The sequence below is a fragment of the Centropristis striata genome, chromosome 8, assembly GCF_030273125.1.
Source record: "Centropristis striata isolate RG_2023a ecotype Rhode Island chromosome 8, C.striata_1.0, whole genome shotgun sequence".
Classification (NCBI taxonomy): Eukaryota; Metazoa; Chordata; class Actinopteri; order Perciformes; family Serranidae; genus Centropristis; species Centropristis striata.
The window spans coordinates 2538023-2565052 of record NC_081524.1 but is presented as its reverse complement, the minus strand read 5'-3'; the positions used below and the strand labels follow the sequence as shown (position 1 = coordinate 2565052).

Here is a 27030-nt window from a genome sequence, read left to right as displayed (position 1 = left end):
AGACCGATGGGTCATCAGGAGGAAGTGAGTGCCCTGAGTTCTTCCTGAACGTCTACATATGTTTTTTTTTCAGAAAAATTAAAAAATAGCTTTGTTAGAGTGGTCTAAAAAAACTGTTCCATCTCCCTTTTTCAGAAATCTTCCTGCATTTTTAATATGGGAGCCAATGAGGCTGTTGGTGTGTGTTGGTGACGCATCTGTGCGTCCTACGCCCAAACTATAACTCTGACAGCTTTACCAGAGGATTGTGAGCGAGAAGACTAATTTTCCTACGTTTCTATGTATAAATTATTTCTGTAGAGTGGAATTTGCGGCCTGGAGCGCAGTTTTCAAATTTATTTTTTGACAATTTCTTCTCTCCCTCTACACTCTGGCGATGATGTCACACACTGTGATACGAACATTCCGTGCAATACACACCCATTATAATCTCAGAATTTCTCCAAAAATGATCATGGGCATTGAACAGGGATTGATAAAAAACTATATGACCTATCGAAACGTGGATTAATACACCGATACACAAGACTTGTGTCTACTGTTTAAAGTTTAAATGGAGTCTCTAGGTGAAATTATGCTGGAGAAGTAGACGTTTAAAAATCTCCAATTATTGTTTTTTTTTCGCTAATTTTTTTTCGGCCGTCCCATTCATTTCAATGCAAAATTTTGGGCAGTTTTTCTGTAGAGAAAAGTAATAGCACACTGATCCCGATCAAACCGCACGTTTTGATATATAATTTGTCCTGCAACTATTCAAGTTGTAGGACTAGTAGCGGGACGAAATTGCGTCCGGAAGAGGAATAAGAAAAAACAGTAGTGCAGCACTGGTCCCTACAGCTATTGCTGTATGGGACCAGTGCTCGGTGCGATTGCCCCGAAGCCCTAATCAAGAGAAGGTGAGAAAAGTGAGTTTTTCAAAGAGATTTAAAAGAAGCCACTGAGCTCACCTGCCTGAGATCGCCGGGCAGGGAGTTCCACAGCTGTGGAGCACGGATAGGGAAGGCCCTGTCACCTTTTGTAATGAGACGGGACCTCGGGACCATAAGCAAAGCTGTGCAGCGTTCAGGCTCGTAGGGTAAAAGCATCTCATTGATATAGGCAGGAGCCTGACGATTCAGAACTTTAAAAACAAGTAATAAATCTTAAAATCAATTCTAAAACTCACAGGCAGCCAATGGAGGGCAGCAAGGGTTGGAGAGATATGGTCACTTCTCTTTTTTCAAGTTAAAAGCCTGGCAGCAGTATTCTGTATTTGTTGTAGCCTACGGATGTTTCCTTTGCTAATCCTAAGTACAGGGCATTACAGTAATCTAATCTTGACGAAATAAAAGCATGGACAACCTTCTCCAGGTCGGTGGAAGAGAGGAAAGAATGAATTCTCGTTAGCTGTCTCAGCTGCCCAAAACAGGATTGCACTACCTTGGTTACCTGTGAGTCAAATGACAGCTCTGAGTCAAAAATGACACCAAGATTGCGTGCCTCTTTCTGGATGCTAAAGGTAAAGGGGAGACTGTTGGGGATGTTGGTGCTGCAGCTAGATAGGGAGAAAATGATAATCTCTGTTTTTGAATCGTTTAATTGGAGAAAGTTTTTGGACATCCATGCTTTTATATCAGTCAGGCATGAGAGAATGTGGGAAACATCTAAAGAACCAGGTTTCAACGGTATATATAACTGGGTGTCATCTGCATATAAATGAAAATTAATGAGCATTTCAGAGAAAATGCAAAGTTGACAACTGTCCACACCAGGAGAGCGTCCTCCAGGTAGGAATTAAACCAGGACAGAGCCAAGTCAGAGATGCCCACTTTAGAGAGAGTAGAGAGGAGGATGATGGTTAACTGTGTCAAAAGCATGCTAAGCGGAGATTAAGTTTTATTCACTTCTTATGTTGCATCACTATGTAATTCAGGGATGACATTCATGTTGCTTAGCGTAATGCCCATAATCATTTGATATGAGATACTTACATGCAATATAGTAAATCAGCTAATTGGGTTCATGTTAATGTACTTTTAGTGCAGCATACTGCGAATGTGCTATCTCACCATTAGCATGCTAACGAATACATACTACCTACGGGCACTGCAGTAATTGAAATAATTCAAGAAAAAGAAAAGACGATATCAACTGAATTATAATTGCCTTAATGAATACATGTCATCAGATGTACTCACATGAAATATCAGCTGTTAAACTTGTGCTAACAGCTGACTCCGTGCTGCCATCTTGTTTGTTGTAGGTGGCATTACAGTAGATCTTCTTCCCATGATGGAGGTGAGAAGCAGTGAAGGTCAGAACAGAGAGCTTGACTTTAGTTTTGTCCTGATTCTCCTGCAGTTTCTCCTGAGCGTCCCCCAGGCCGGGGGTCCAGGTCAGAGCTGGAGGATGAGACAGACAGGGAGCTGGAGCAGAGCACGTCAAACCCACAGAGGTTCCCTCCTTCACCTTCAGTGTGGACGCAGTCAGAGTCGGTGTGGGAGGAGCAGCTGGTAGAAAGGTACATATCAACCAGTCACTAAAGAAACATTCATCCTCATTCAATCTTTACACTATTTGGAAAAATGCAATAAATGCAGAATATAATTGAAGCAGGTCTACAATTGAAAATAATTATGCGTGAGGAAATATGTCTAAAAACCTACCTTTGACTTTAATATCTAATTTGTTGTCCTTAAAGCTGTATCTCAGGACATAGTTGCATTCCAGTCTAAAGTAATATGTTTTGCTGTCAGCAGGTTTCATGTTGTTCAGGGTTGTGGTGCAGTCTTTTTTTGTCACGTTTCCTGTCAGTTCTCCCTTTATTGTAGACGTTTGTGGATTTCCACTGTCAAACATAGTCTTGTCATTATCATACTGATTCCACAATATCCTACATGATCTATCTAAGAGTGATTTAACTCTGTCCTCTATATTAAAGGAGCAGGGTATGGTCACACAGGATCCACTCAGAACCTCTATAGTCTGCGGCACAAATGACTGAAATTCTTTACACAGGGCACCTGAAACACAAGAGACAAATATTTGATGAAGAAAAAGTAAATAATTCTTTACAATAATGAGGTGTTTTTTTTACTGATTTGTTACATTGGAAAAATCTTAGCTCTATTTTTTTATTTTGTAGATGTTTAGAATAAAATAAAAAAAATTTCACTCATCAAACTAAAATTGTAATAAAAAGTGATCAGAACACTTTGTAGCTCACTGCATTCTTCATCTGCTGCAGCATGTATTATAGATACTGTTGTACTGTGGTGTGAATGCTTGACTAACATTGTGTAGGTTTGGTTTTAAATAGTTTTTATAGTCTTTGATCCAAATATGAATGAAGTTCAACGTACCGTGCAGCAGACAGACACTGAGAAGGAGAGTCAGGACTACAGCCATCTGTGTTTGTCAGGAGAGGCAGAAACTGTGGAGATGTCATTTTAAAGCAGGTTTTATTGAATGCTGGTTTAGATTGCAGATGGAGAAATGTTTCCTGGTTCTGTATTTCTTCAGAGTTTTAGTGTCTCATGAGGGCAGGGTGATGCAGCACATCCATTCATCATTTATTGAGGAAAAGAGGATTATTACTGCTTTTAAATCAATCACTTTAAAAAAGAAGTAATTGAGCAGTTAAATTAATCAATACTCATTTTATTTATATTTTTCTTTTTCAAATGTTCCTTTTATGAAGCGTCGGTGATGCAGATATTCAACAGAAGGGTAACACTGGTTTAGTGTTTCTACTTGACTTGAATTGTTTGTCACACACTTCGTAACATTCAGTCTAACATCGCCACAACATGCTGCTTTTTTTTTTTTTAAACGTAGATTATTAAATGATGAAAATTAAAAACAGGAAGCTGTGTGCTAAAGATAAAAGTGTGTCTTTCATTAGTATTCATATTAGTATACTTATTTCATAAGTATTTTCTATGTATTTACACAGCTGTAATTCTTTGAGGCAGCTAAGACAATAATAACGTGCAAATGACAGTTTAACAGTTTAAATGTTTACAATTGTAATTTTTTTCTATGAAATGTCTCAAGTTATTCTCAAGTGACTTAATGATAAGTTACTAACATTTTAAATACATTTCAAATCAATTATGATGGTTTATTATATAAAAATGATAAAGACTTACATTTTCTGCAGGTCTTTGGAGCAGATAGATGAAAGATGAACCGAGAAGTGAAGCTCCGTCAGAGTTGTGCTGCTTTTTAAACCGTCTGCAACACTCAGAAATGAGGAAGTCACAAGTTGACATGGTGTAATAGTAAAATGACTGTCTCACATCAGTCTCTCATCTTTTCTAATCACAGGCTTACTTTGTCCATCACATTTATTGTTTTTTGATTCAGTGTAGTGATGCAACAAACAATACTTTAGATTCTGACTGAATATCTGGATGGGGAATCTGTAATAATGGGGCCATTTCTGGAAGTTTTGACCAGTTTTCTGCTGCATTAAAAGTTTTGAACTGGATTTTTATTTCCAGTTCATTTTGACGGACAGAAATCGGAAAATGTATACCTAACGTATATGTTTATTACAAAATTAAGAGGAAATGTTAAAGTTAAAGTAAAACATTTTTGTGGGTGTAATGTAATCTGACATTATAAATGAAATAACGACAGATTGTCGTCTTTTTTTCTCACGCCTTTTTGTAAAATACATTCAAGGGGAAATTGATTTTTTTCATTTGTTTAGTGAGCGGATTTCACCAACTCCTCTATAATTACTCAGCCTAACGTAAAGCTCTGCACAGGACACATGGAGGGAGAGAGAGAACACAGTTCTCCCTTTTTGCAAACTAACTTTGTTTATAGAGTGACAGCTCATTGAAGGCTACAGACAACTTTACTATTTGTGCTGCTAAAGCCTTTTTTATCCCTCTCACTGGAGTTTCACAGTGTTTGACATCAACAGCTAGCTTTCTTGCTGTTTTTGCATTTATTTTGAAATTTTTGAAGCCTCTTACAATTAATTTTTACATTACATTACATGTCATTTAGCAGACGCTTTTGTCCAAAGCGACTTACAATAAGTGCATTCAACCTGATGGTACTAGACATAGACCATAGGAATCAAGTAAGTACATAACTTTAAGAGCTAACTGTCATCGCTAAAGGAGTGCTATATGTTAAAGAAGAAAAGAAGAGAAAAGAATAAGAGCATTTAAAAATTTTTTTTTTTAAATATATATGTTAGGTGACCATGACTTAACCGAGGTATTGTTGGAAGAGATAGGTCGTCAGCCTGCGGCGGAAGATGTCCAGGCTGTCTGAGGTCCTGATGTCGGTGGGGAGCTCGTTCCACCATTTGGGAGCCAAGACAGAGAAAAGTCTGGAAGTGGTTTTGAGGCGAGTTGACCCACGCAGGGTGGGAGTCGCCAGCTGTTTGGCTGATGCAGAGCGGAGAGGACGGGCAGGAGTGTAGAGTTTGACAAGGTCCTGGATGTAAGTAGGACCTGAACCGTTAGCAGCAGAGTACGCCAGAGCTAGAGTCTTGAAGCGTAGCCAGTGGAGGGAGCGGAGGAGGGGTGTTGTGTGTGAAAATTTGGGAAGATTGAAGACCAATCGAGCAGCTGCATTCTGGATGAGTTGCAGAGGTCGGATGGCTTTGGCAGCCTTCTTGGAGTCTTTGGGTGGTGTCCTGGAAGAGGAACCACCTGGGGACTCTATAGTTCTTCTGGGAGACTTCAACGCTCACGTGGGTAACAATGATGGTACCTGGAGGAGGTGATTGGGAGGAACGGCCCAATCTGAACCAGAGTGGTGTTTTTTATTGGACTTCTGTGCTAGTCACGGATTGTCCATAACAAACACCATGTTCGAACATAGAGTTGCTTATAAGTGTACCTGGTACCAGAGCACTCTCGGCCAAAGATCGATGATCGAAAGATCTGCAGCCGCATGTTCTGGACACTCGGGTGAAGAGAGGAGCAGAGCTGTCAACTGATCACCACCTGGTGGTGAGTTGGATCAGGTGGCGGGGGAGGATGCTGGACAGACCTGGCAAACCCAAACGTGTAGTGAGGCCCCTGTCTGCAGTGTCTTCAACTCACACCAGTGGAAGAGTTTCTCCGGGTGAGGTTGGGGACATGGAGTCCGAATGGGCCATGTTCAAAGCCTCAAGTGTTGACACACGGCTGGTAGGAGCTGTGGCCTGAAGATCGTCGGTGCCTGTCGTGGCGGCAACCCAAGAACCCGATAGTGGACACCAGCGGTGAGGGAGGCCGTCAGGCTGAAGAAGGAGGCCTTTCGGTCTTGGCTGGCCAGGGGGGTCTCCGGAAGCAGCGGGCAGGTAGATTCAGGAGGAACAATGTGGCTTCCGTCCTGGCCGTGGAACAACGGACCAGTTCTTTACCCTTGCGAGACTTCTGGAGGGGTCATGGGAGTTTGCTCATCCAGTCTACATGTATTTTGTGGACTTGGAGAAGGCCTATGACCGTGTCCCTCGGGGGGTCTTGTGGGGGGTACTGCAGGAATATGGGGTACCGGGCTCATTGCTACGAGCTATCTCTGTTCATGGTTTTCATGGACAGGATCTCAAGGAGCAGCCGGGGGGAGGAAGGGATCCGGTTTGGTGACCTTAGAATTGCATCTCTGCTGTTTGCAGATGATGTGGTTCTTTTTGCTTCATCCGACCGGGACCTCCAGCACTCATTGGGGCAGTTTGCAGACGAGTGCGAATCGGTTGGGATGAGAGTCAGCACCTCCAAGTCTGAGGCCATGGTTCTCTGCCGGAAAACAGTGGACTGGCCCCTCTGGGTTGGGAGAGAGGTACTGCCTCAAGCGAAGGAGTTCATGTAGTGAAGGCAAAGCTCTCGATTTACCGCTCCATCTACGTTCCAACCCTCACCTATGGTCATGAGCTTTGTGTAGTGACAGAGAGAACAAGATCACGGATACAAGCGGCTGAAATGAGCTTCCTCCGTAGGGTGGCTGGGTTCAGCCTTAGAGATAGGGTGAGGAGCTCAGACATCCGGAGGGAGCTCGGAGTAGAGCCGCTGCTCTTTCTCCTCTAAAGGAGCCAGCTGAGGTGGTTTGGGCATCTGGTAAGGATGCCACCCGGGCGCCTCCCGTTAGAGGAGTTCCGGGCACGTCTAACTGGTAGGAGGCCAGAAAACAATTTTTAAACAGTACCTAGTGTGTCCTGATTTACACAGTTACTGGAAAAAACAATATTATTGTCAAGCTTAATACTCAAATCTTACAAATTTAACTGGAATGTTGCTATTTTGAATCTGCAGACTGATCTTAAATTTAGATTCAGAAGATGACAATATAAACCCAATTAACTTAATTAAAAGAATGTAAAGTTGATCCATGAAAACTCATTTTAGCACAGGACTTAATTATTACCATGGTGACATACAGGAGGCTGACACAGTAACATGCACACATACATTTTGTAATGATGCAAGTCTGGACGACATCACTAATCCGAGTCCTGACTCCATCAAATTCAAAGTCAAGCAATGTGTCACAGACCAGCTTGGCATCTCTTACACTGTATTTTTCTTTTCACTTTTTATTTCAAACGTATGAGAAAATATGTATATACCTATACCATATATACCTTTATGCTTCTCTCTCTTGTCACAGACTCAGAGAAAGTGAGGACAAACGTTTGGCTTCATCAACATTTTTGATCAGGCACCCTGGGTCACGAATACAACAGGAAATATAACACTTCATGATAATAATCTGTAGTTCCTGTTAACATAAGAAAAAGGTCAAAGCACATTTCAAACGGATGTGTGACAAGAAACACCAGAGCCGTTGAGGTACGCCAGAAAATGTTATTTAATGGATCACATCACACCAAAGCCTGTCAACAATAGCTTAGCAAACATCATTTCAAATTACTCACTGAGTTCAGTGTTAGATGTTGAAGCTGTTGTGCTACATACAGTCATGGAAAAAAATTATATCTCATTATTTCGACTTTTCTATCTCATAATAATGACTTCTTATCTCATAATTATTACTTTTTAACTCATCATTTTGACTTTTTATCTCATTATAATGACTTTAACTCATCATTTAGGTTTTTTTTAATCTTAATTATGACTTTTTATTTCATAATTATGACTTTTTGTCTCAAAATCTTTACTTTTTATCTCATAATTTCGACGCCGAACCATCATTCTGGCGGGACAGACTAGAGTCTGGTGGGCCGCCAGAGTCTAGGTAATTAATTGGAAACCCTGGACTTTCATGTCTCCTCATTCAAAATATATCTTTTGTTCTAAATAAAAACATGTACTACTCTTGATCAGCAGAGCTTTAATACCAGAAAAGTGTAAAAAACAAAGAACGACCAAACAGCATAATTAATACCTCTCTGATTAAGTTTAAACACAAGTTCAGCATTAGACGTTCATAGAGTATTTATAGAACTCTGATTCTAAAAAAGTTGGGACGCTGTGTGAAACATAAAAGAAAACAGATTACATCAAAATCAGAATTCAGAGTGTATATGAACTGTTTGAACATAAAATATGTTTTATTTGTACAGTTTTCAATTGAATATATGTTACAAAGGATTAGCATTATCACATTCTGTAGAGAATAGATTTATAAACACACCATTAAGTGGCAATTGAAGACATTGCAGGAAAGATCAGTGTCAAAGCACTTTGCCTCAATATAAAACATCTCAGTAAGCCTGCAGTAAAGTCATCTGATAATTATGGAGATCATCATCAGTGGAAGTTGACATTGTTATCTTGGAGTTTGGGCGATGACATCATACTCTGCAGATTCGTATCTACGATCCAATGAAATGTAAACTCTCTCCTGTTCTGTTGGCTTCACGTCCTTTCTGGCTTTCCTTTGTGGGGAAAAAAAGAAAAGGCCATTTATAAATTACATCCAGTGTATTATTTCTATAAACAGCACAGCTTTAATGACAAAAAGTATAATCCAGTGTTGTAACATACCAAAGGAACGCCATGCAGACTGTCAACAAGACGTTGACACTGAGAGACACACCAGCAACAGCCAAGAGAATGACTATAAGGTTCAGCCCACCAGGTTGATCGGGACCTGTTGTAAAAAATAGCATAATACTCAATATATCAGATCTCTGTTCAAGTGTCACATTCATGCAACAGTGGCTCATTAACCTTTTTATGAGCTGCTAGTCCTGATTAATGCTGCGGGACAGCTGCTTATACTGTAATTCAGTCAGGACTCTTTTCAAGGTTTGAATCATGTGTTACAACACAACGTCCATTTGAGTTTGGTGGTCCAGCTTGTGATGCTCTGAACAACATGTGATGACACAGACCTGTTTCTGACTTCTGACTGAGAAAATCAGGCTGAACCACATGTAAGTGATTAACCCTCTGGGGTCCATCTATTTATTGAGAATACACGTTTTATTTACAGTAATAACTTTATTTAAATATGATATGTAGACAAGCTGAGAAAGCCAGTTCAAGTTCAATCATAGGAGCTTTCACAGTGTGCCATTTATGTTTCTAGACCATTTTTAAAATGAGAATTTTCTTTCTACAATGAAAACTATTACTATTTTTGATTTACATGCAAATAGACTGTTTCGTAGTTTTATTATTTATTATTTTTCTACTGTTTTTGTGTGTATAAATTAGCCTGGGTATACCCAGCCTTGCGCGCTCGAATTTAATTTCGAACCTCCAGACGGTCTGGAAACCACGGCAGTTTCTTAGCCCTGTTTTAGGGATCCAATCACAGAGCGGGGAGGGACGGTGAGACGATGACGCGTACTACTCGGCACTTGGAAGCTTGTAGTTTTCCGGATCCAACATGGCTGCTGCAGACGCGAAACTCTCTTTAGCTGTAGACGGTGTTTTAAATAGTTTAGAGCGAAAGTTGAAAGGCGAAAGGTCTCTCGGCGGCTCCGCTGTCCCCCAGCTGGTAGCGAGATCACCGGTAGCGGGGCTATTAGCACCGCACCGGCAGTCTCGGCGGCTCGTTGCGCCGAGCCGGTGGGCCGCCGGTCACCGCCGGTGATCTCGCTCCGAGCCGGGGGACAGCGGAGCCCCCAGAGGCCCCCAGCAGCTTGTTTATTGCCCATAAAATCAGTGGATGTGTGGCTGAATGACATGAGGGGGAATAAAGCGTGAAAATAAATAATCTTGCAGAAAGCGAGAACTGGAGAAGCAAAGCAGCAGCAACACTCTCTCACAGACACACACACAACAAACATCCATCTCTGTTGCTCTACTACGTCATCTGGTATAACTGATCTGATTGGCTAAGAGCTACCTACAGACGCTTTGATAGACATTCTAAGCGTCCAATAAACGGCTCCGGAGGATCGTAAACCACACCTCCTCTATGGAGAAAAGCATTGTAGGTGTCCAGACCTAATCTCCAATGAGATTTGGTCTGGTGTTAGCCAGGCTCTGTATAAATGGTAAAAAAAATTAGAAATAAAAAAGGTACATTTCAATAGACACCTGTGTTTTCTGTTTGTATTTTCGGCAGCTTTATACTTTAATTAAAAAAAAATGAAAAATCTGACTGATTGCCAAGTTTGCGTGGAGAAAAAGGAGCCATGCATGTGATGTAAGGACAGACTGAAAGATGCTAAAGAGAGACAGAAGTTAATGCAGAGGAAGTTTCAAATTTGAACCAAAATCTCCTGGACTTCAGAGGGTTAAAGTAAAGAAAAATACGTTGTAATCTGTGCTGTTAACACAGGGTGGTACCAAGTGGAAAATGAATTAATTAATCTTAATCATGTAACTATTTGTTATGTTTATTAACTTACTGAAACAAAAATGCTCTAAATAACAAAAGTTTTGAACCATGATACTTACACTGAACATATATATCACTAATGTGGGATCGTCCAGCTCCAACGTCGTTTTCAGCCTTGCAGAAAAACCGATTTTTAGATACTTTGGTGATTAGAACAGCTCCGGTCCCAATAAGAGTCTCCTGGCATCCGTCAGCTCTGTACCAGGTGTAGCTCTTGACTGGTGGATTGGCAGAACTATTACATGTCAGAGTCACATTTATGCTCTCTGGAACTGGACAAGAGGGACTGACTGACACTGTGGTGTCTTTGGGGGAATCTGAAAAATGTAAAATTAATAATTTAAAACATTTTGTGGGTGTAATGTAATCTGACATTTTAAATCAAATAACGACAGATTGTGTCGTCTTTTTTCCTCATGCCTTTTTGTTAAATATATTCCAGGGGAAATTGTTTTCTTTCATTTGTTAAATTAGCGGATTTCACCAACTCCTCTATAATTACTCAGCCTAACGTAAAGCTCTGCACAGGACAAATGGAGAGAGAGAGAGAGAACACAGTTCTCCCTTTTTGCAAACTGACTTTGTTTATAGAGTAACAGCTCATTGAAGGCTACAGACAACTTTACTATTTGTGCTGCTAAAGCATTTTTTTCCCATAGTGTTTGACATCAACAGCTAGCTTTCTTGCTGTTTCTGCACTTATTGGAAACTTTTGAAGCCAATTAATTTGAAAATTAAAATGTACAAACATGATTTTGGAAGTGTGGAAACCATTTGATGTTGGACAGAAACAGAATTAAAATTTGTTTAAATTCATAGATAACTTGTAAGTGGAGTTGGTGAGTAATACAGAAATTAATTCATTCATTATCCTTATCCGCACTTGGGTCGTGGGGGCCTGGAGACAATCCCAGCTGTCATTGGGCGAGAGGCGAGGTTCAAACTGGACAGGTCGCCAGACTGTCACAGGGCTGACACAGAGACAATCATGCTCTCATTCACACCTACGGGCAATTTAGAGTCACCAATTAAACCTAAGTGCATGTTTTTGGACTGTGGGAGGAAGCCGGAGTACTCGGTGAGAACCCACACTGACACGGGGAGAACATGCAAACTCCACACAGAAGAGCCGCAGGCTGGAGTCGAACCAGCCACCCTCTAGCTGTTCCTGAGAGGCAGTCAGAGACCGATGGGTCATCAGGAGGAAATGACACATAGAGCTGAGTGTCATCTGCATAGCAGGATTGGGAAAAGCCATGTGAGCAGATAATCTGACCCAGAGAGGTGGTGTAGATAGCAAATAGCAGGGGCCCTAGCACTGAGCCCTGGGGGCCCCCTGTGGTGAGGTGATGCGAAGTTGACAACTGTCCACACCAGGAGAGCGTCCTCCAGGTAGGAATTAAACCAGGACAGAGCCAAGTCAGAGATGCCCATTTTAGAGGGAGTAGAGAGGAGGATCATGGTTAACTGTGTCAAAAGCATGCTAAGCAGAGATTAAGTTTTATTCACTTCTTATGTTGCATCACTATGTAATTCAGGGATGACATTCATGTTGCTTAGCTTAATGCCCATAATCATTTGATATGAGATACTTGTTGTATCTTTATTTCACTGATATAGTTATTAATTTAATAGTTAATTACTGAGTAATTCATGTGTAATACATTTAGTTAAAAAAGATGAAATATTTACAAGGGGTCATTAATTTCATAAAGTTAAAATACTGTGTACAGTGACTCATACAGACCACAAGGTGGCAGTAGCGTTCTACTCTAGAGTAAAAGGTTAAGAAGAAGTGTTGTTTTTTGAGAAGAAGTCAGGAGAATCGATGTTTTCAGTAGTGTTATGACGCTAATTTTTTTTCTTTGTAATACTGCACGTTTGTTCAGTAAAAGTTTGAACGAAGAAAAGGAGTCTCCGGTCGTTTTTACAGAAGCTTCAGTTAAGTCCCCACAATACTTACATGCAATATAGTAAATCAGCTAATTGGGTTCATGTGAATGTACTTTTAGTGCAGCATACTGCGTAATGTGCTATCTCACCATTAGCATGCTAACGAATACATACTTCCTATAGTTGAAAAAAAAATCAAGAAAAAGAAAAGACAAGTGCCTTAATGAATACATGTCATCCGATGACAGATGTACTTACATGAAATATCAGCTGTTAAACTTGTGCTAACAGCTGACTCAGTGCTGCCATCTTGTTTGTTGTAGGTGGCATTACAGTAGATCTTCTTCCCATGATGGAGGTGAGAAGCAGTGAAGTTCAGAACAGAGAGCTTGACTTTAGTTTTGTCCCAATTCCCCTGCAGTTTCTCCTGAGCGTCCCCCAGGCCGGGGGTCCAGGTCAGAGCTGGAGGATGAGACAGACAGGGAGCTGGAGCAGAGCACGTCAAACCCACAGAGGTTCCCTCCTTCACCTTCAGTGTGGACGCAGTCAGAGTCGGTGTGGGAGGAGCAGCTGGTAGAAAGGTACATATCAACCAGTCACTAAAGAAACATTCATCCTCATTCAATCTGTAGACTATTTTGAAAAATGCAATAAATGCAAAAATAATATTAAAACAGATCTAAAATGGAAATTAATAATGTAGTAAATGAGCCTAAAAAATTACCTTGGACCCTTAAAATTACTACCTGATTCCTATTCCTTAAACTCGTATTCAGGCTTTTGCATTCCAGTCTAAAGTAATATATTTTGCTGTCAGCAGGTTCCATGTTGTTCAGGGTTGTGGTGCAGTCTCTTTTTGTCACGTTTCCTGTCAGTTCTCCCTTTATTGTAGACGTTAGTGGATTTCCACTGTCAAACACAGTTATGTGACCATTATACTGATTCCACAATATCCTACATGTGTTATCTATGAGTGATTTAAATCTGTTTTCTATACGAAAGTAGCAGGGGATGGTCACACAGGATCCACTCAGAACCTCTATAGTCAGCGGCATAAATGACTGAAGTGTTTGACACAGGGCACCTGAAACACAAGAGACAAATATTTGATGAAGAAAAAGTGAATAAAACTTTACAATAATGAGGATTTTCTTACTGTTTGGTTGCATTGGAAAAAATCTTTGCTCTATTTTTTTTAATTATTTTGTAGATGTTTAGATTAAAATACGTTTTTTTCACTCATCAAATTCTAATAAAAAGTCATCAGAACACTTTGTAGCTCACTGCATTCTTCATCTGCTGCAGCATGTATTATAGATACTGTTGTACTGTGGTGTGAATGCTTGACTAACATTGTGTAGGTTTGGCTTTAAATAGTTTTTATAGTCTTTGATCCAAATATGAATGAAGTTCAACGTACCGTGCAGCAGACAGACACTGAGAAGGAGAGTCAGGACTACAGCCATCTGTGTTTGTCAGGAGAGGCAGAAACTGTGGAGATGTCATTTTAAAGCAGGTTTTATTGAATGCAGGTTTAGATTGCAGATGGAGAAATGTTTCCTGGTTGTGTATTTCTTCAGAGTTTTAGTGTCTCATGAGAGCAGGGTGATGCAGCACATCCATTCATCATTTACTGAGGAAAAGAGGATTATTACTGCTTTTAAATCAATCACTTTAAAAAACCTAATTGAGCAGTTAAATTAATCAATACTCATTTTATTTATATTTTTCTTTTGCAAATGTTCCTTTTATGAAGCGTTGGTGATGCAGATATTCAACAGAAGGGTAACACTGGTTTAGTGTTTCTACTTGACTTGAATTGTTTGTCACACACTTCGTAACATTCAGTCTAACATCGTCACAACATGCTGCTTTTTTTTTTTAAACGTAGATTATTAATGATGAAATTAAAAACAGGAAGCTGTGTGCTAAAGGTAAAAGTGTGTCTTTCATTAAAGTATTTTCTATGTATTTACAAAGCTGTAATTCTTTGAGGCAGCTAAGACAATAACAACGTGCAAATGACAGTTTAACAGTTTAAATGTTTACAATTGTAATTATTTTCTACGAAATGTCTCAAGTTATTGTCAAGTGACTTAATGATAATGTTACTAACATTTTAAATACATTTCAAATCAATTATGATGGTTTGTAATATAAAAATGATAAAGACTTACATTTTCTGCAGGTCTTTGGAGCAGATAGATGAAAGATGAACAGAGAAGTGAAGCTCCGTCAGAGTTGTGCTGCTTTTCAAACCGTCAAACAACAACCGCAACACTCAAAAATGAGGAAGTCACAAGTTGGCATGCCTTTATCAGTGAAATGACTGTCTCACTTCAGTCTCACATCTTTTCTAATCAAAAGCTTACTTTGTCCATCACATTTATTGTTTTTTGATTCAGTGTAGTGATGCACCAAACAATACTTTGGATTCTGACTGAATAGCTGGATGGGGAATCTGTAATAATGGGGCCATTTCTGGAAGTTTTGACCAGTTTGCTGCTGCATTAAAAGGTTTGCATTGGATTTTTATTTCCGGTTCATTTTGACAGACATAATTCAGTAAATTTATATCTAATGTATATATTTATTAAAAAATCAAGAGGAAGTGTTAAAGTAGCCGGATGTTTCTTCACATGTAAAATAATCGATCCCAGTCACTTTCGCACAGTGAGGCTTACATCTTATTTCATGTGAAGCTGGTATCAGATTAAACTTGGTTTCCTCTGAAAAGCCCTGCTGCCTGTCAGTCAAGTAGTGTGGAAACCACAATGGCCTCATGTCTCCTGTTTATAAGACAGCAAGTTGTCTTGTAACTTGCTGTTGTCTTGTCTTCTTTGCTAGTCACGGATTGTCCATAACGAACACCATGTTCGAACATAGAGTTGCTCATAAGTGTACTTGGTACCAGAGCACTCTAGGCCAAAGATCGATGATCAATTTTATTATCATATCATCAGATCTGTGGCCGCATGTTCTGGACACTCGGGTGAAGAGAGGAGCAGAGCTGTCAACTGATCACCACCTGGTGGTGAGTTGGATCAGGTGGCGGGGGAGGATGCTGGACAGACCTGGCAAACCCAAACGTGTAGTGAGGGTGAACTGGGAACCTCTAGCGGAGGCCCCTGTCTGCAGGGTCTTCAACTCACACCTCCGGAAGAATTTCTCTAGCATCCCGGGTGAGGCTGGGGACATGGAGTCTGAATGGGCCATGTTCAAAGCCCCAAGTGTTGACCAACTGGTAGGACCTGTGGCCTGAAGACCGTTGGTACGTGTCGTGGTGGCCTGACCCGACCTGTGGATGTCGTCAGATGGTGGAAAGAGCACTTTGAGGAAGTCCTTAATCCAGCCAACACATCCTCTGTGGAGGAGGCAGAGTCTGAAGACTCAGGGGAAGACTCATCAGTTTCCCTGGCAGAAGTCGCCATGGGAGTTAAAAGCTGCCGGAGTGGCAGACCGGGGTGGTGGTTCCCATTTTTAAAAAGGGACTGGAGGGTGTGTTCCAATTACCGTGGAATCACACTGCTCATCCTCCCCGGGAGAGTCTATTCCAGGGTGCTGGAAAGGAGGCTCCGGCCGATTGTCGAACCTCAGATTCAGGAGGAACAATGCGGCTTCCTTCCTGGCCACGGAACAACGGACCAGCTCTTTACCCTCCGAGACTTCTGGAGGGGTCATGGGAGTTTGCTCATCCAGTCTACATGTGTTTTGTGGATTTGGAGAAGGCCTACGACTGTGTCCCTCGAGGAGTCTGGTAGGGGGTACTGCGGGAATATGGGGTACCGGGCTCATTGCTACGAGCTATCCGGTCCCTATATAACCAAAGTGAGAGCTGTGTCCGCATACTCGGCACAACTTTAAACACGTTCACAGTGGGTGTTGGCCTCCACCAGGGTTGCCCCTTGTCTCTGATTCTGTTCGTTGTCTTCATGGACCGGTTCTCAAGGCGCAGCCGGGGGGAGGAAGGGATCCGGTTTAGTGACCTTAGAATTGCATCTCTGCTTTTTGCAGATGATGTGGTTCTTTTGGCTTCATCAGACCAGGATCTCCAGCACTCATTGGGGCAGTTTGCAGACGAGTGCGAAGCGGTTGGGATGAGAGTCAGCACCTCCAAGTCTGAGGCCATGGTTCTCTGCCGGAAAACGGTGGACTGCCCCGTCTGGGTGGGGAGAGGTACTGCCTCAAGCGAAGGAGTTCAAGTATCTCGGGGTCTTGTTCACGACGCGTCAGCAGTGATGTGGTGTTGTAGCTGGACGTTGTGGCTGGGGAGAGGGACGCCTGGAATGCCCTGCTTAGCTTGCTGCCCCTGCGACCCGGCCCCGGATAAGCGGAAGAGAATAGATGGATGGATGGATGGATGTACAAAATTTTCTCCAGGGGAGGCATGCTCCAAGACCCCCCTAGATGGTTAAGTTTGGTTCAGTACCATATCAATAATTACTTTGATCTGGATCTCCTTTAACAGATATAATCTTCTATTTTTATTAGCTTCGTAATATATTACATAATACTATAATATAATATTTTAAATATTATTAAGCAAGAAAAAGTTTCCAGAACCAGCCGCAGCCATTTTATTAGCTCCATATCTTTTAAAGTTATTATTTGAGCTCTAATGAAAAAATACATGAAACAAACCCTCCTCCTCCCTCTCTCTCTCTCTCCTCCTCCTCCTCCCTATCTCTCCTCCTCTCTCTTCCTCCCTGTCTCTCCTCCTCCTCCTCCTCCTCCAGGATGCAGGATGTTTTGGGCGTGTGTGGCATGTTGGTACAATGTTGTTGTAACCGGATTAGCAAGAAATGAGAAAACAAACAGGTGTGTGTGTGTGTGTGTGTGTGTGTATGCAATCAGACTTCAGTCTGTCACACACACACACACACACTCACTCTCTCTCTCTCTCTCACACACACACAAACACACACACAGACACACGCACACACACAGACAGACACACGGAGAGGAGAGGAGAGGAGTGGGTTCATGGCAACAAGCTCTGCAACGCGCCATCACATCTGGCTTCTTCTCATGTGTCTCAGGGTTTGGCTGGTGGAAAGCGAAGCGACACGGTGAGTAACTGCATTAAAAAAATCTCCATATTATTATCAAGTAAAACCAGAAAAGCTGACTGTGTGTGTCTACCAGAGGTGGAAGAATTAATCAGATTACTTTACAGCAGTAAGTACTAATCACTTTAAATGTAGCATGTTTTTATGTTAAATCTCGACCTGAAAAGTAACTAAAACTGTCAGCTTTAGTATTCTGCCCTACAAAGCTGCAGTAACTTAGCCTGGGTATACCCATACCGCCTTTCGTGCTCGATTTCCTGCAGACAGTCTGGCAACGAAGGCCGTTTCTTAGCCTTGTTTTAGGGATCCAATCACAGAACGGGGAGGGACGGCAAGACGATGACCCATACTACTCGACAGTTGGAAGCTTGTAGTTTTGTAGTTTTCTTACAGATCCAACATGGCTGCAGCAGATGCGAAACTCTCTTTGGATCTAGCTGTAGACAGTGTTCTAGATAGTTTAGAGCCAAAGTTTATTTTAAAAGAAGAACAATGTTTGACTTTACACTCCTGTTTCACCACCAAAAAGGATGTTTTAGCCTTGCTCCCGACAGGATTTGGCCAAAGCCTAATCTACCAACTAGCCCCGCTACCGCTCACTGCTGTAACCCCGGTGATCTGGCTACGAGCCGGGGGACAGCGGAGCCGCCCAGAGACCCCTAGCAGCTCGTCTATTGACCATAAAATCAGTGGATGTGTGTGGAGGTCTGGGACAGTGGCTGTGGATTGGCAGACCGGGGTGGTGGTTCCCATTTTTAAAAAGGGACCGGAGGGTGTGTTCCAATTACCGTGGAATCACACTGCTCAGCCTCCCCGGGAAAGTCTACTCCAGGGTGCTGGAAAGGAGGCTCCGGCCGATTGTCGAAACTCAGATTCAGGAGGAACAATGCGGCTTTTGTATTGGTTGTGCAACAACGGACCAGCTCTTTACCCTCCCAGACTTCTGGAGGGGTCATGGGAGTCAGCTCATCCAGTCTACATGTGTTTTGTGGACTTGGAGAAGGCTTATGACCGTGTCCCTTGGGGAGTATTGGGGGGGGGGGGGGGGGGGGGTACCGGGCTGGTTGCTACGAGCTATCCGGTCCCTATATAACCAAAGTGAGAGCTGTGTCCGCATACTCGGCACAACGTCAAACATGTTCCCGGTGGGTGTTGGCCTCCGCCAGGGTTGCCCCTTGTCTCCGATTCTGTCCGTGGTTTTCATGGACAGGATCTCAAGGCGCAGCCGGGGGGAGGAAGGGATCCGGTTTGGTGGCCTTAGAATTGCATCTCTGCTGTTTGCAGATGATGTGGTTCTTTTGGTGTCATCAGACCAGGACCTCCAGCTCTCAATGGGGCGGTTTGCACGAGTGTACGATGTGGCTGAATGACATGAGGGGGAATAAGGCGTAAAAATAAATAATCTTGCAGAAAGCGAGAACTGGAGAAGCAAAGCAGCAAGCAACACTCTCTCACAGACACACACACACACACACACACACACCCGATAGACGGTGAGCTGAAACTATAGAGCAGCCAGAGTCAGAACATGCTGCAGAAAAACGTTGCAGAAGCAGAATTGAGCATTTTAGTCCCTAAGTAGAGATGGGCTAGTCTGGCTATGTAAACATCAATTTCTGTCGCGCTACATACTTCATCTGGTATAACTGATACGATTGGCTAAGAGCTACCTACAGACGCTTTTGATAGACATTCGTATCGCCCAATAAACGGCTCTGGAGGATCGTAAACCACGCCTCCTCTACGGAGAAATGAATGGCTTGTTTCCAGACTAATCTCATTTGTGATTAGTCTTTGGGTCAAAAGTAAAATCAAATATCATGATTTTTGAGCATAAAATGACATCATCGATACATGCAGAAATAAGTGCCATATCACTGACCTACCTATAACTCGTTTGGCTGGCCAGTAAAAAATGTTAAAATACTTTAAAGCAGTTTTTCTCAGTTTTACCCTTTGTGTAGTTACTGCAGTTAGACTTTGTAGGGCGGTACAGTGCTTGAGTAAATGAACAGTTACATTCCACCACTGGGTTTGGCAGTATCATTGTATGCATCATCATTTAGACATCACAGCAATGTTTGTGTCTAAATAACTAGCCTTGAAACCCTTAAAGTAAAAGGAAAAGACTAAGTGGCTTTTCAGAGGTAATGTAATTAGTTGTAATTAGTCAGTTTGTCTTTTTTTTAGCCTTTTTGTGTCTTTTTTGGTCATTTTGTGTCTTTTTGTGTTTTTTTTTTGTCATTTTGTGTTTTTCTTGGTCATTTCAGGCCTCATGGAGTTTACAGCCAGAACTTTAGAGGTAAAGAGGTAAACTTTAGAGGGTTAATGATTACTGGGTCTGGGTTCTTATGGGTTAAATGTGAATTTCTCTGCACAGAGTCTCCACAGAGGATGTCCTGCTGCCGTACGCAGAGGGCCACGGTCCCTCGCACGCTCACCGCCACGTGAAAGAATGCCAGTCTGTAAAACACGGTGCCACGACGTATGAGACGTGGCCGTCCAGCAGCCAGGACACGCTGCCAGAGGCCGAGTCCAGCGTGTTCATATCGGAGGTACCGGGCAGCGCCGAGAGGTCCCGCTGGCTCTACGGTCAGTGATGGAGGCAGCGGTAACGGTAGGGTTGCCAACTCCCCAAAAAATAAATAAGGGACACCTCATCGGCCGGCCGACCCGATTGTCTTCACCCATCCTGGCGTGGTGACATTTTTTAGCCCCTTTTTTGTGAGTGAAATGATTTTTTTAACGATTTGACTCGAACCTGAATTGAATTAGATGCATATTTTTGTGTGACATGAATACATGGAAAACAAATTATTATCCAGCAATTCACTTTAATACAAAATAACAACTAGGCCCTGTTCTTCAAAGATGGAGTGGAGTTTGCTGATAACAATTTGATTTACTCCTTTTGTTGACTGTTAAAATGCAGCATGTATGCAATTGAATGGCCATTTTGGAAGATTTTGGCATTCCATAATTCCAAACTGGTTCAGTAAAAAAGGCATGAAATTCATGTCATGAACACATGGGGACCTGGTCTTCAACAATGCACTGGAGTTTGCTGATAACAACTTGATTGACTTATTTTATTGGAGCAGCATGAATACAATTGAATGGCTATTTTGGAGTCATGCAGCTGACAAACGGGCCGTAAAGTGTAATGTAATTGCGCACTAAAATTTAAAGTGCAGATGGCGTGACCGCAGTACTGGAAGCATGTTGCTTCAGATCAGTCAGTCCACCATGGGCTACGGAAAAAGAGCGCTGGCACACCGTGCAGTGGCTTTATAGATGTTATCACGCACTTTGAATAAACGTGTCAAATCTAACATATAAGAGGGTTCCATCCAGTTCTATCATTTTATACTAAATATATTTGAGCTTGTCTCCAGTTTTACTTGGTATATCATCATCAAACTGAAACTGGCCTCATGGAGTTTACAGCCAGAACCAGCACTTTATAGATGTTATCACGCACTTTGAACAAAGGTGTCAAATATAACATATAAGAGGGTTCCAAATGAAACAAACTTTAAAGTCAGTAATGGCTAGCAACACTGCTCCAAGTATTTCTGGATTTTTTCCCACCCAGGTGTTTCCTTTTTCCCATTCCTCTTGGTATTTTTGCATCCTTTTCTGTTTTTTTCTCGGAGGAGTAGTAGTGGTATTGCTGCTCGAAGGCGTACCGCCCCGTAAAGCCGTGTCGGCGTCTGTTTTAGTCACCTACGCATGCTGCTTTGTTGTCTTCTGCTATCTTATCCTCGACCAATGGGATGAGCGTATTCTGTATCGTCATACTCGTGTGTGAATATGCCGTCAGCTCATTGGTCACAGAGCAGGACGGGGCCTGGGAGCAAGTTTACCGTAAGTTTACATATAAAGCACCCTGTTATTCATTTTTCATTTGCATTTACTGACTGTTTTTTGACTGTGACAATAATACGGGACAAAGTGCGTTTTCCGTTTTCACCTCAATACGGGACGGGTGCTTTTGTTACTAAATACGGGACGATTCTGTTTTTCAAGGGACAGTTGGCAACCCTAGGTAACGGTGTGTTTTCCCTGTTATTTTGTGTCTTTTTTTGGTAATTTTGTGTCTTTTCCTAATAATTTTGTGTATTTTTTGGGTCATTTTGTGTCTTTTGTTGGCCATTTTGTGTATTTTTTTGTAATTTTGTGTCTTTTGTTGGTCATTTTGTGTCTTTTTTGGTAATTTTGGGTCTTTTTTAAGTAATTTAGTTATTTTTCTGCCATTTTGTATCTTTTTTTAGTAATTCTGTGTCACAATAATACGGGACAAAGTATGTTTTCCGTCACCTCAATACGTGACGGGTGCTTTTGTTTCTAAATACGGAACGATTCCGTTTTTCAAGGGGCGGTATGCAACGGTGTGTTTTCCCTGCTGGTTTCGGTGCGTCAGGTGTTGAAGTGTGATCTCATATTGAAGCGTTGTTTTCTGCAGGTCACCTGACGGTGGTGCGCGACCCGCTGAGGACGCTGTCGGTGCTGGAGCCGGGCGGGCCGGGCGGCTGCCAGACCAGCCCCAGGGTGACGGTGCAGGAGACGGCGCTGCCCGCCGGCTGTCTCTACGCCCAGAACGCCGGCTTCTTCAACACCACCACCAACGGGTGTCTGGGCAACGTGGTGAGCGACGGGCGGATGGTGAGGGACAGCGGCGGCGTGCAGAACGCCCAGTTCGGCATCAGGGAGGACGGGAGCCTCGTGTTCGGGTAGGACACGTTCTAGACAAAAGACTAGAACAAAAACAGGTGCGGATTCTAAATGAAGCCTCATCTGCCCTCTAGCTATCTGTCACAGGAGGACGTCTTGGACCAGTCCAACCCGTTCGTCCAGCTCGTCAGCGGCGTGGTGTGGCTGCTGAGGAACGGAGAGGTGTACATCAACCAGAGCATAAAGGCCGAGTGCAACAAGATGGTCGATCAGGGTGAGGCAGAATGCAAAAAGCACATCAAAGCAAATCATCATTCTCCTGTAGATTAAAATAAAATTAGATTAATTACTTTATTAATCCCACAATGGGGAAATTCAACCTCTGCATTTAACCCTTTATCCTTTTTTACACACAAGTGAACACACAAGGAGCAGTGGCCTGTAGCGACTTGTTTGCACGAGGAAACTGCTGGAATCCTTCAATCCTCGTTGGTTAGACAACAAAACAAGGCTGAGCTTCTCTGGCAGGACGCCCAGCAGCAGGTTGCACCACCTGTGTGTCACTTCTTCAGTTACACTGAATGATACTTTGAAATGAGAGTTTGACACTATAATGCCCTGTTTAGATGGAGACGATCTGGACGGAAAACGCAAAAGTTTATTCCTCGTTTAGATGAGAGTCTATAGGCCCGCGGGCCAATTGTGGCCCTCGTGAGGATATTTTGTGGCCCCCACCTTGATATGAAAGTTTAATGTGAGTTTATATGAATGGCACTTTACCGTGTTGTGTGTGAAAGGTCCCTTTCATTACTTTTTTGGGTAATTTTTTCGTCTTTTTTTGGTAATTTTGTGTCTTTTTAAAATAATTTTGTGTCTTTTTTGGTAATTCTGTGTCTTTTTTTGGTCATTTTGTTTATTTTTTAAGTAATTTAGGTTTTTTTCAGTCATTTTGTGTCTTTTTTGGGTCATTTTTTGTCTTTTTTTTTAATAATTTTGTGTATTTTTGGTAATTCTGTGTATTTTTTTGTCATTTTGTGTCTTTTTTAAGTAATTTAGTGTTTTTTTTAGTAATTTTGTGTCTTTTTTAGGTCATTTTGTGTCTTTTTTTTGTAATTTTGTGTCTTTTTTTGGTCATTTTGTGTCTTTTTTTAAAGTGATTTATTATTTTTCTGTCATTTTGTGTCTTTCCTTTACTAATCCTATGTCTTTTTTTTGGTCATTTTGATACTGCCTCCAGCGGCCCCCAGGTAATTTGAGTTTGAGACCCCTGCTGAGAAACGGAGAGGTGTACATCAACCAGAGCATGAAGGCCGAGTGCAACAAGATGAGGCAGAATGCAAAAAGCATATCAAAGCAAATCTCCTGTAGCGACTTGTTTGCACAAGGAAACTGCTGGAATCCTTCAATCCTCGTTGGTTAGACAACAAAACAAGGCTGAGCTTCTCTGGCAGGACGCCCAGCAGCAGGTTGCACCACCTGTGTGTCACTTCTTCAGTTACACTGAATGATACTTTGAAATGAGAGTTTGACACTATAATGCCCTGTTTAGATGGAGACGATCTGGACGTAAAACGCAAAAGTGGCTTTGCGTTCTCACTTTTTATTCCTCGTTCAGACGAGAGTCTTTAGGCACGCGGGCCAATTGTGGCCCCCACCTTGATATGAAAGTTTAATGTGAGTTTTATATGAATGTCTCTTTACCGTGTTGTGTGTGGAAGGTCCCTTTATTGCTCCAGCTGGAGCTTTGTTTCACTTGTTATGACTACGTTAACAAAAAGAAAGGCAGCTGCTACCGGAGCGTTTATTATCTGCCGTGTTGTTGTTATCGCAAGAAGTGGAAGTGTTATGTAATGTCATTTTGTGTCTTTCTTTGGGTAATTTTGCATCTTTTTTTGGTCATTTTGTCTCTTTTTTTGGTCATTTTGTCTCTTTTTTAAGTAATTTAGTTTTTTTCTGTCATTTTCTCTTTTTTAGTAGTTTTGTGTCTTTTTTTGGTCATTTTGTGTCTTTTTTAAGTAATTTAGTTATTTTTCTGTCATTTTGTGTCTTTTTTTGGTAATTTTGTGTCTTTTTTAAGTAATTTAGTCTTTTTTTGGTCATTTTGATACTGCCTCCAGTGGCCCCCAGGTAATTTCAGTTTGAGACCCCTGCTTTAGACGGAAACGCAACGGTGGAGCGTTTTTCAGATCGCCACTCTGGAGGGGGGTTTAGTTTTTTTTTGTGTTTTTAAACCCTCAAAACACCGTCCCCGTCTAAACGAAAGGCACATCTGATAAAATATTTTGTCGGTGTCGTGTAAACAGGCGCAGAAGTTGTGTCTATGTTTGGTTGCACCACAGAGACTTAACGTTTATTACAGCAACTCTCCCGTAAAGAAACCAGAGTATTGATCTCAGAAGATGGTGCTCCGGATTCTTCATTAGTGAAACAAATCAAAAAAGCCATGCAAGATCGGTGAAAACATTATGATTAGGTGATAACTGTACAACTGTTAAGGTGAAATATGTATTTGTTGGTATTAATTGGAGATTGTTCCTGCTGCGGTTACTTTTTTTTACAAGCACAAATTGGCACACCCAGACATCCAAACAAACAAAGAAAGAAAAACCTGTTTGTCGTCAGATACTGCAGCTTTTTATCGTACAGACTGTGAGGGGTGCACCGTGTTATTATCAGATTAGTGGTGTCACAATGTGGTGGTATTTATAGAGCTTTATCCTTTATCTTTAACCAGGGCCGGTTCTACAAGGCAGCAAAAGCAATACACAGTTAAAATCTGAATAATAAGTAACATGATGACTGATAATGGTGTTATATTTGGATAATTATAATGCTTGAGACCTAACTTTATCTCCAGTGTGTTTGCTCTTTCCCTTAACAATGGAATAAGAAATAAATAAAACACCCACTAATTTCAGAGATAAAGTTATTTTGTTCTGAAGCCGAGCCTGCCTTTAAAGTAACAGCAGTGACATCTAGTGGTGAAACTGTCAACTACCACACCTGGTAATAAAACAGATGAAATTGCTCTAACAAACACACAAACTGTTATAAATCAGTAGATTTTTAGAAAGTTATCTTGAGTATTTATATAGTTGCCAACTTGTTTATATTTTATATTGCCATGATTTAAAAAAAATGTAAGTTAGGACATAAGTTAAATAAGTTAGGTAAAAACGTAAATTAGGTTAAAAAAAACGTAAGATTGGTAAAAAAAAATTTTTTAAAGTAACATGTAAGTTAGGACGCATTTTAAATAAGTTAGGTAAAAAACAAGTTAAGTAAGTTTCAGAATAAAACCTAAATTAGGTTAAAAAAAATGTAAGACTTAAAAGTAACTTACGTAAAAACCCTGTAAAATTGGAATAAAAAAAAAAAAAAAAGTAAGTAAAGAAACGTATGTAAAAAATGTAAATTAGGTTTAAAAAAAAAAAAAAACAGAAATTAGGTCACAAACGTAACCTAGACCAACTAGAGTAATAAAGGTGTTATCAGGGCTTTTATTTTGAAAGGGTTGGAGTTTTTCTGAATTGAGATAGTAAATGTCTGTCTCCATCAGTGTGTAAGTTACTTAAGTTATGTAAAAAACCCGTAGGATTGGTAAAAAATACCAATATATGGTTGCCAACGTATTTATATTTTATATTGCTATAATTACATTAACTTGAAAGGGATAAATCATTTTGAGGATCATTTTGGAATATTTTATTTTGATAAAACAAGTTTGTTTTTCCCTTCTGTTGTCTCCTGACAGAGGTGTTCAGTGATTTCGTGGACGTGCTGTCAGCGAGGACGGCGGTCGGTCACGACGCCAGCGGCAACGTGGTTCTGTTTCACGTGGACGGACAAACGTTGAAAAGAGGGTAAACGTTCACTCAGAAGGAGCTTCACCGTCTCGTTAACTCGGTTTTGCTTTGACTTGTTGTAAACATCTTGTTCATGTTGGAGCAGGATGAATCTCTGGGAGGTGGCGCAGTTCCTGAAGGATAAAGGCGTGATCAACGCCATCAACCTGGACGGCGGCGGGTCGTCCACCTTCGTGATAAACGGCACCGTGGCGAGCTACCCACCCGACATATGGTGAGAATTTTACTGCAACGGACATGTTTGTTCCAACAAGATCTTCCGTAAAAAACCCCGTAAGATTGGTAAAAAATAACTTAAGTCAAGTAAATTAGGTAAAACATGTAAATTAGATTAAGAAAAGGTAACAAACGTACGTTATGTTAAAAAAAAACCAATTAGATTGCTAAAATATGTAATTAAGGTTAAAAAACATAACTTCTGCAATTTACGTTAAAAAAAAAAAACCCAGCAAAGATTGGTAAATAACTCAAGTTACGTAACTTATTAAAAATTTTTAAATTAGGTTGAAAAAATTTAAAAAACCTAAGTTATGTAAAAAAAAAAAAAAAAAAAGTTATTAAAAAAAAGAAACTTAAGTAAGTTACGTAAGAAAAAAACCATAAAATTGGTTAAAAAAAAAAAGTACGTTTCAGAATAAAACCTAAATAAATAAATAAAACCTAATAAATAATTAAAAAAAAAAAGTAAGACTGGTTAAAAAAAGAAGAAAAAAATAGCAACTTAGGTAAGTTAAGATAAATAAAAAAACCCATAAGATTGGTAAAAAATAAATTAAGTCAAG

At 41.1% G+C, this 27030-nt stretch overlaps 2 protein-coding genes across 2 annotated transcripts in view; one reads left to right on the top strand and one right to left on the bottom strand.

Moving 5' to 3' along the window:
- Positions 1-14105, bottom strand: part of LOC131976149 (B-cell receptor CD22-like) — a 38875-nt gene extending 24770 nt beyond the window's left edge. Inside the window, exons 1-5 of the mRNA XM_059339072.1 lie at positions 14060-14105; positions 13659-13723; positions 12898-13318; positions 2646-3002; positions 2178-2489 (exon numbers count right to left, since the gene is read on the bottom strand). Coding sequence (XP_059195055.1) covers positions 2178-2489; positions 2646-3002; positions 12898-13318; positions 13659-13723; positions 14060-14105 — 1201 coding nt within the window. The remainder of the gene's footprint in view (positions 1-2177; positions 2490-2645; positions 3003-12897; positions 13319-13658; positions 13724-14059) is intronic.
- Positions 14106-16416: 2311 nt separating this feature from the next.
- The window catches only part of LOC131976148 (N-acetylglucosamine-1-phosphodiester alpha-N-acetylglucosaminidase-like), an 18608-nt gene continuing 7994 nt past the window's right edge, over positions 16417-27030 (top strand). Inside the window, exons 1-6 of the mRNA XM_059339071.1 lie at positions 16417-16421; positions 20089-20300; positions 22174-22441; positions 22517-22656; positions 26137-26245; positions 26334-26462. Of these exons, the coding sequence (XP_059195054.1) occupies positions 16417-16421; positions 20089-20300; positions 22174-22441; positions 22517-22656; positions 26137-26245; positions 26334-26462 (863 nt within the window). The remainder of the gene's footprint in view (positions 16422-20088; positions 20301-22173; positions 22442-22516; positions 22657-26136; positions 26246-26333; positions 26463-27030) is intronic.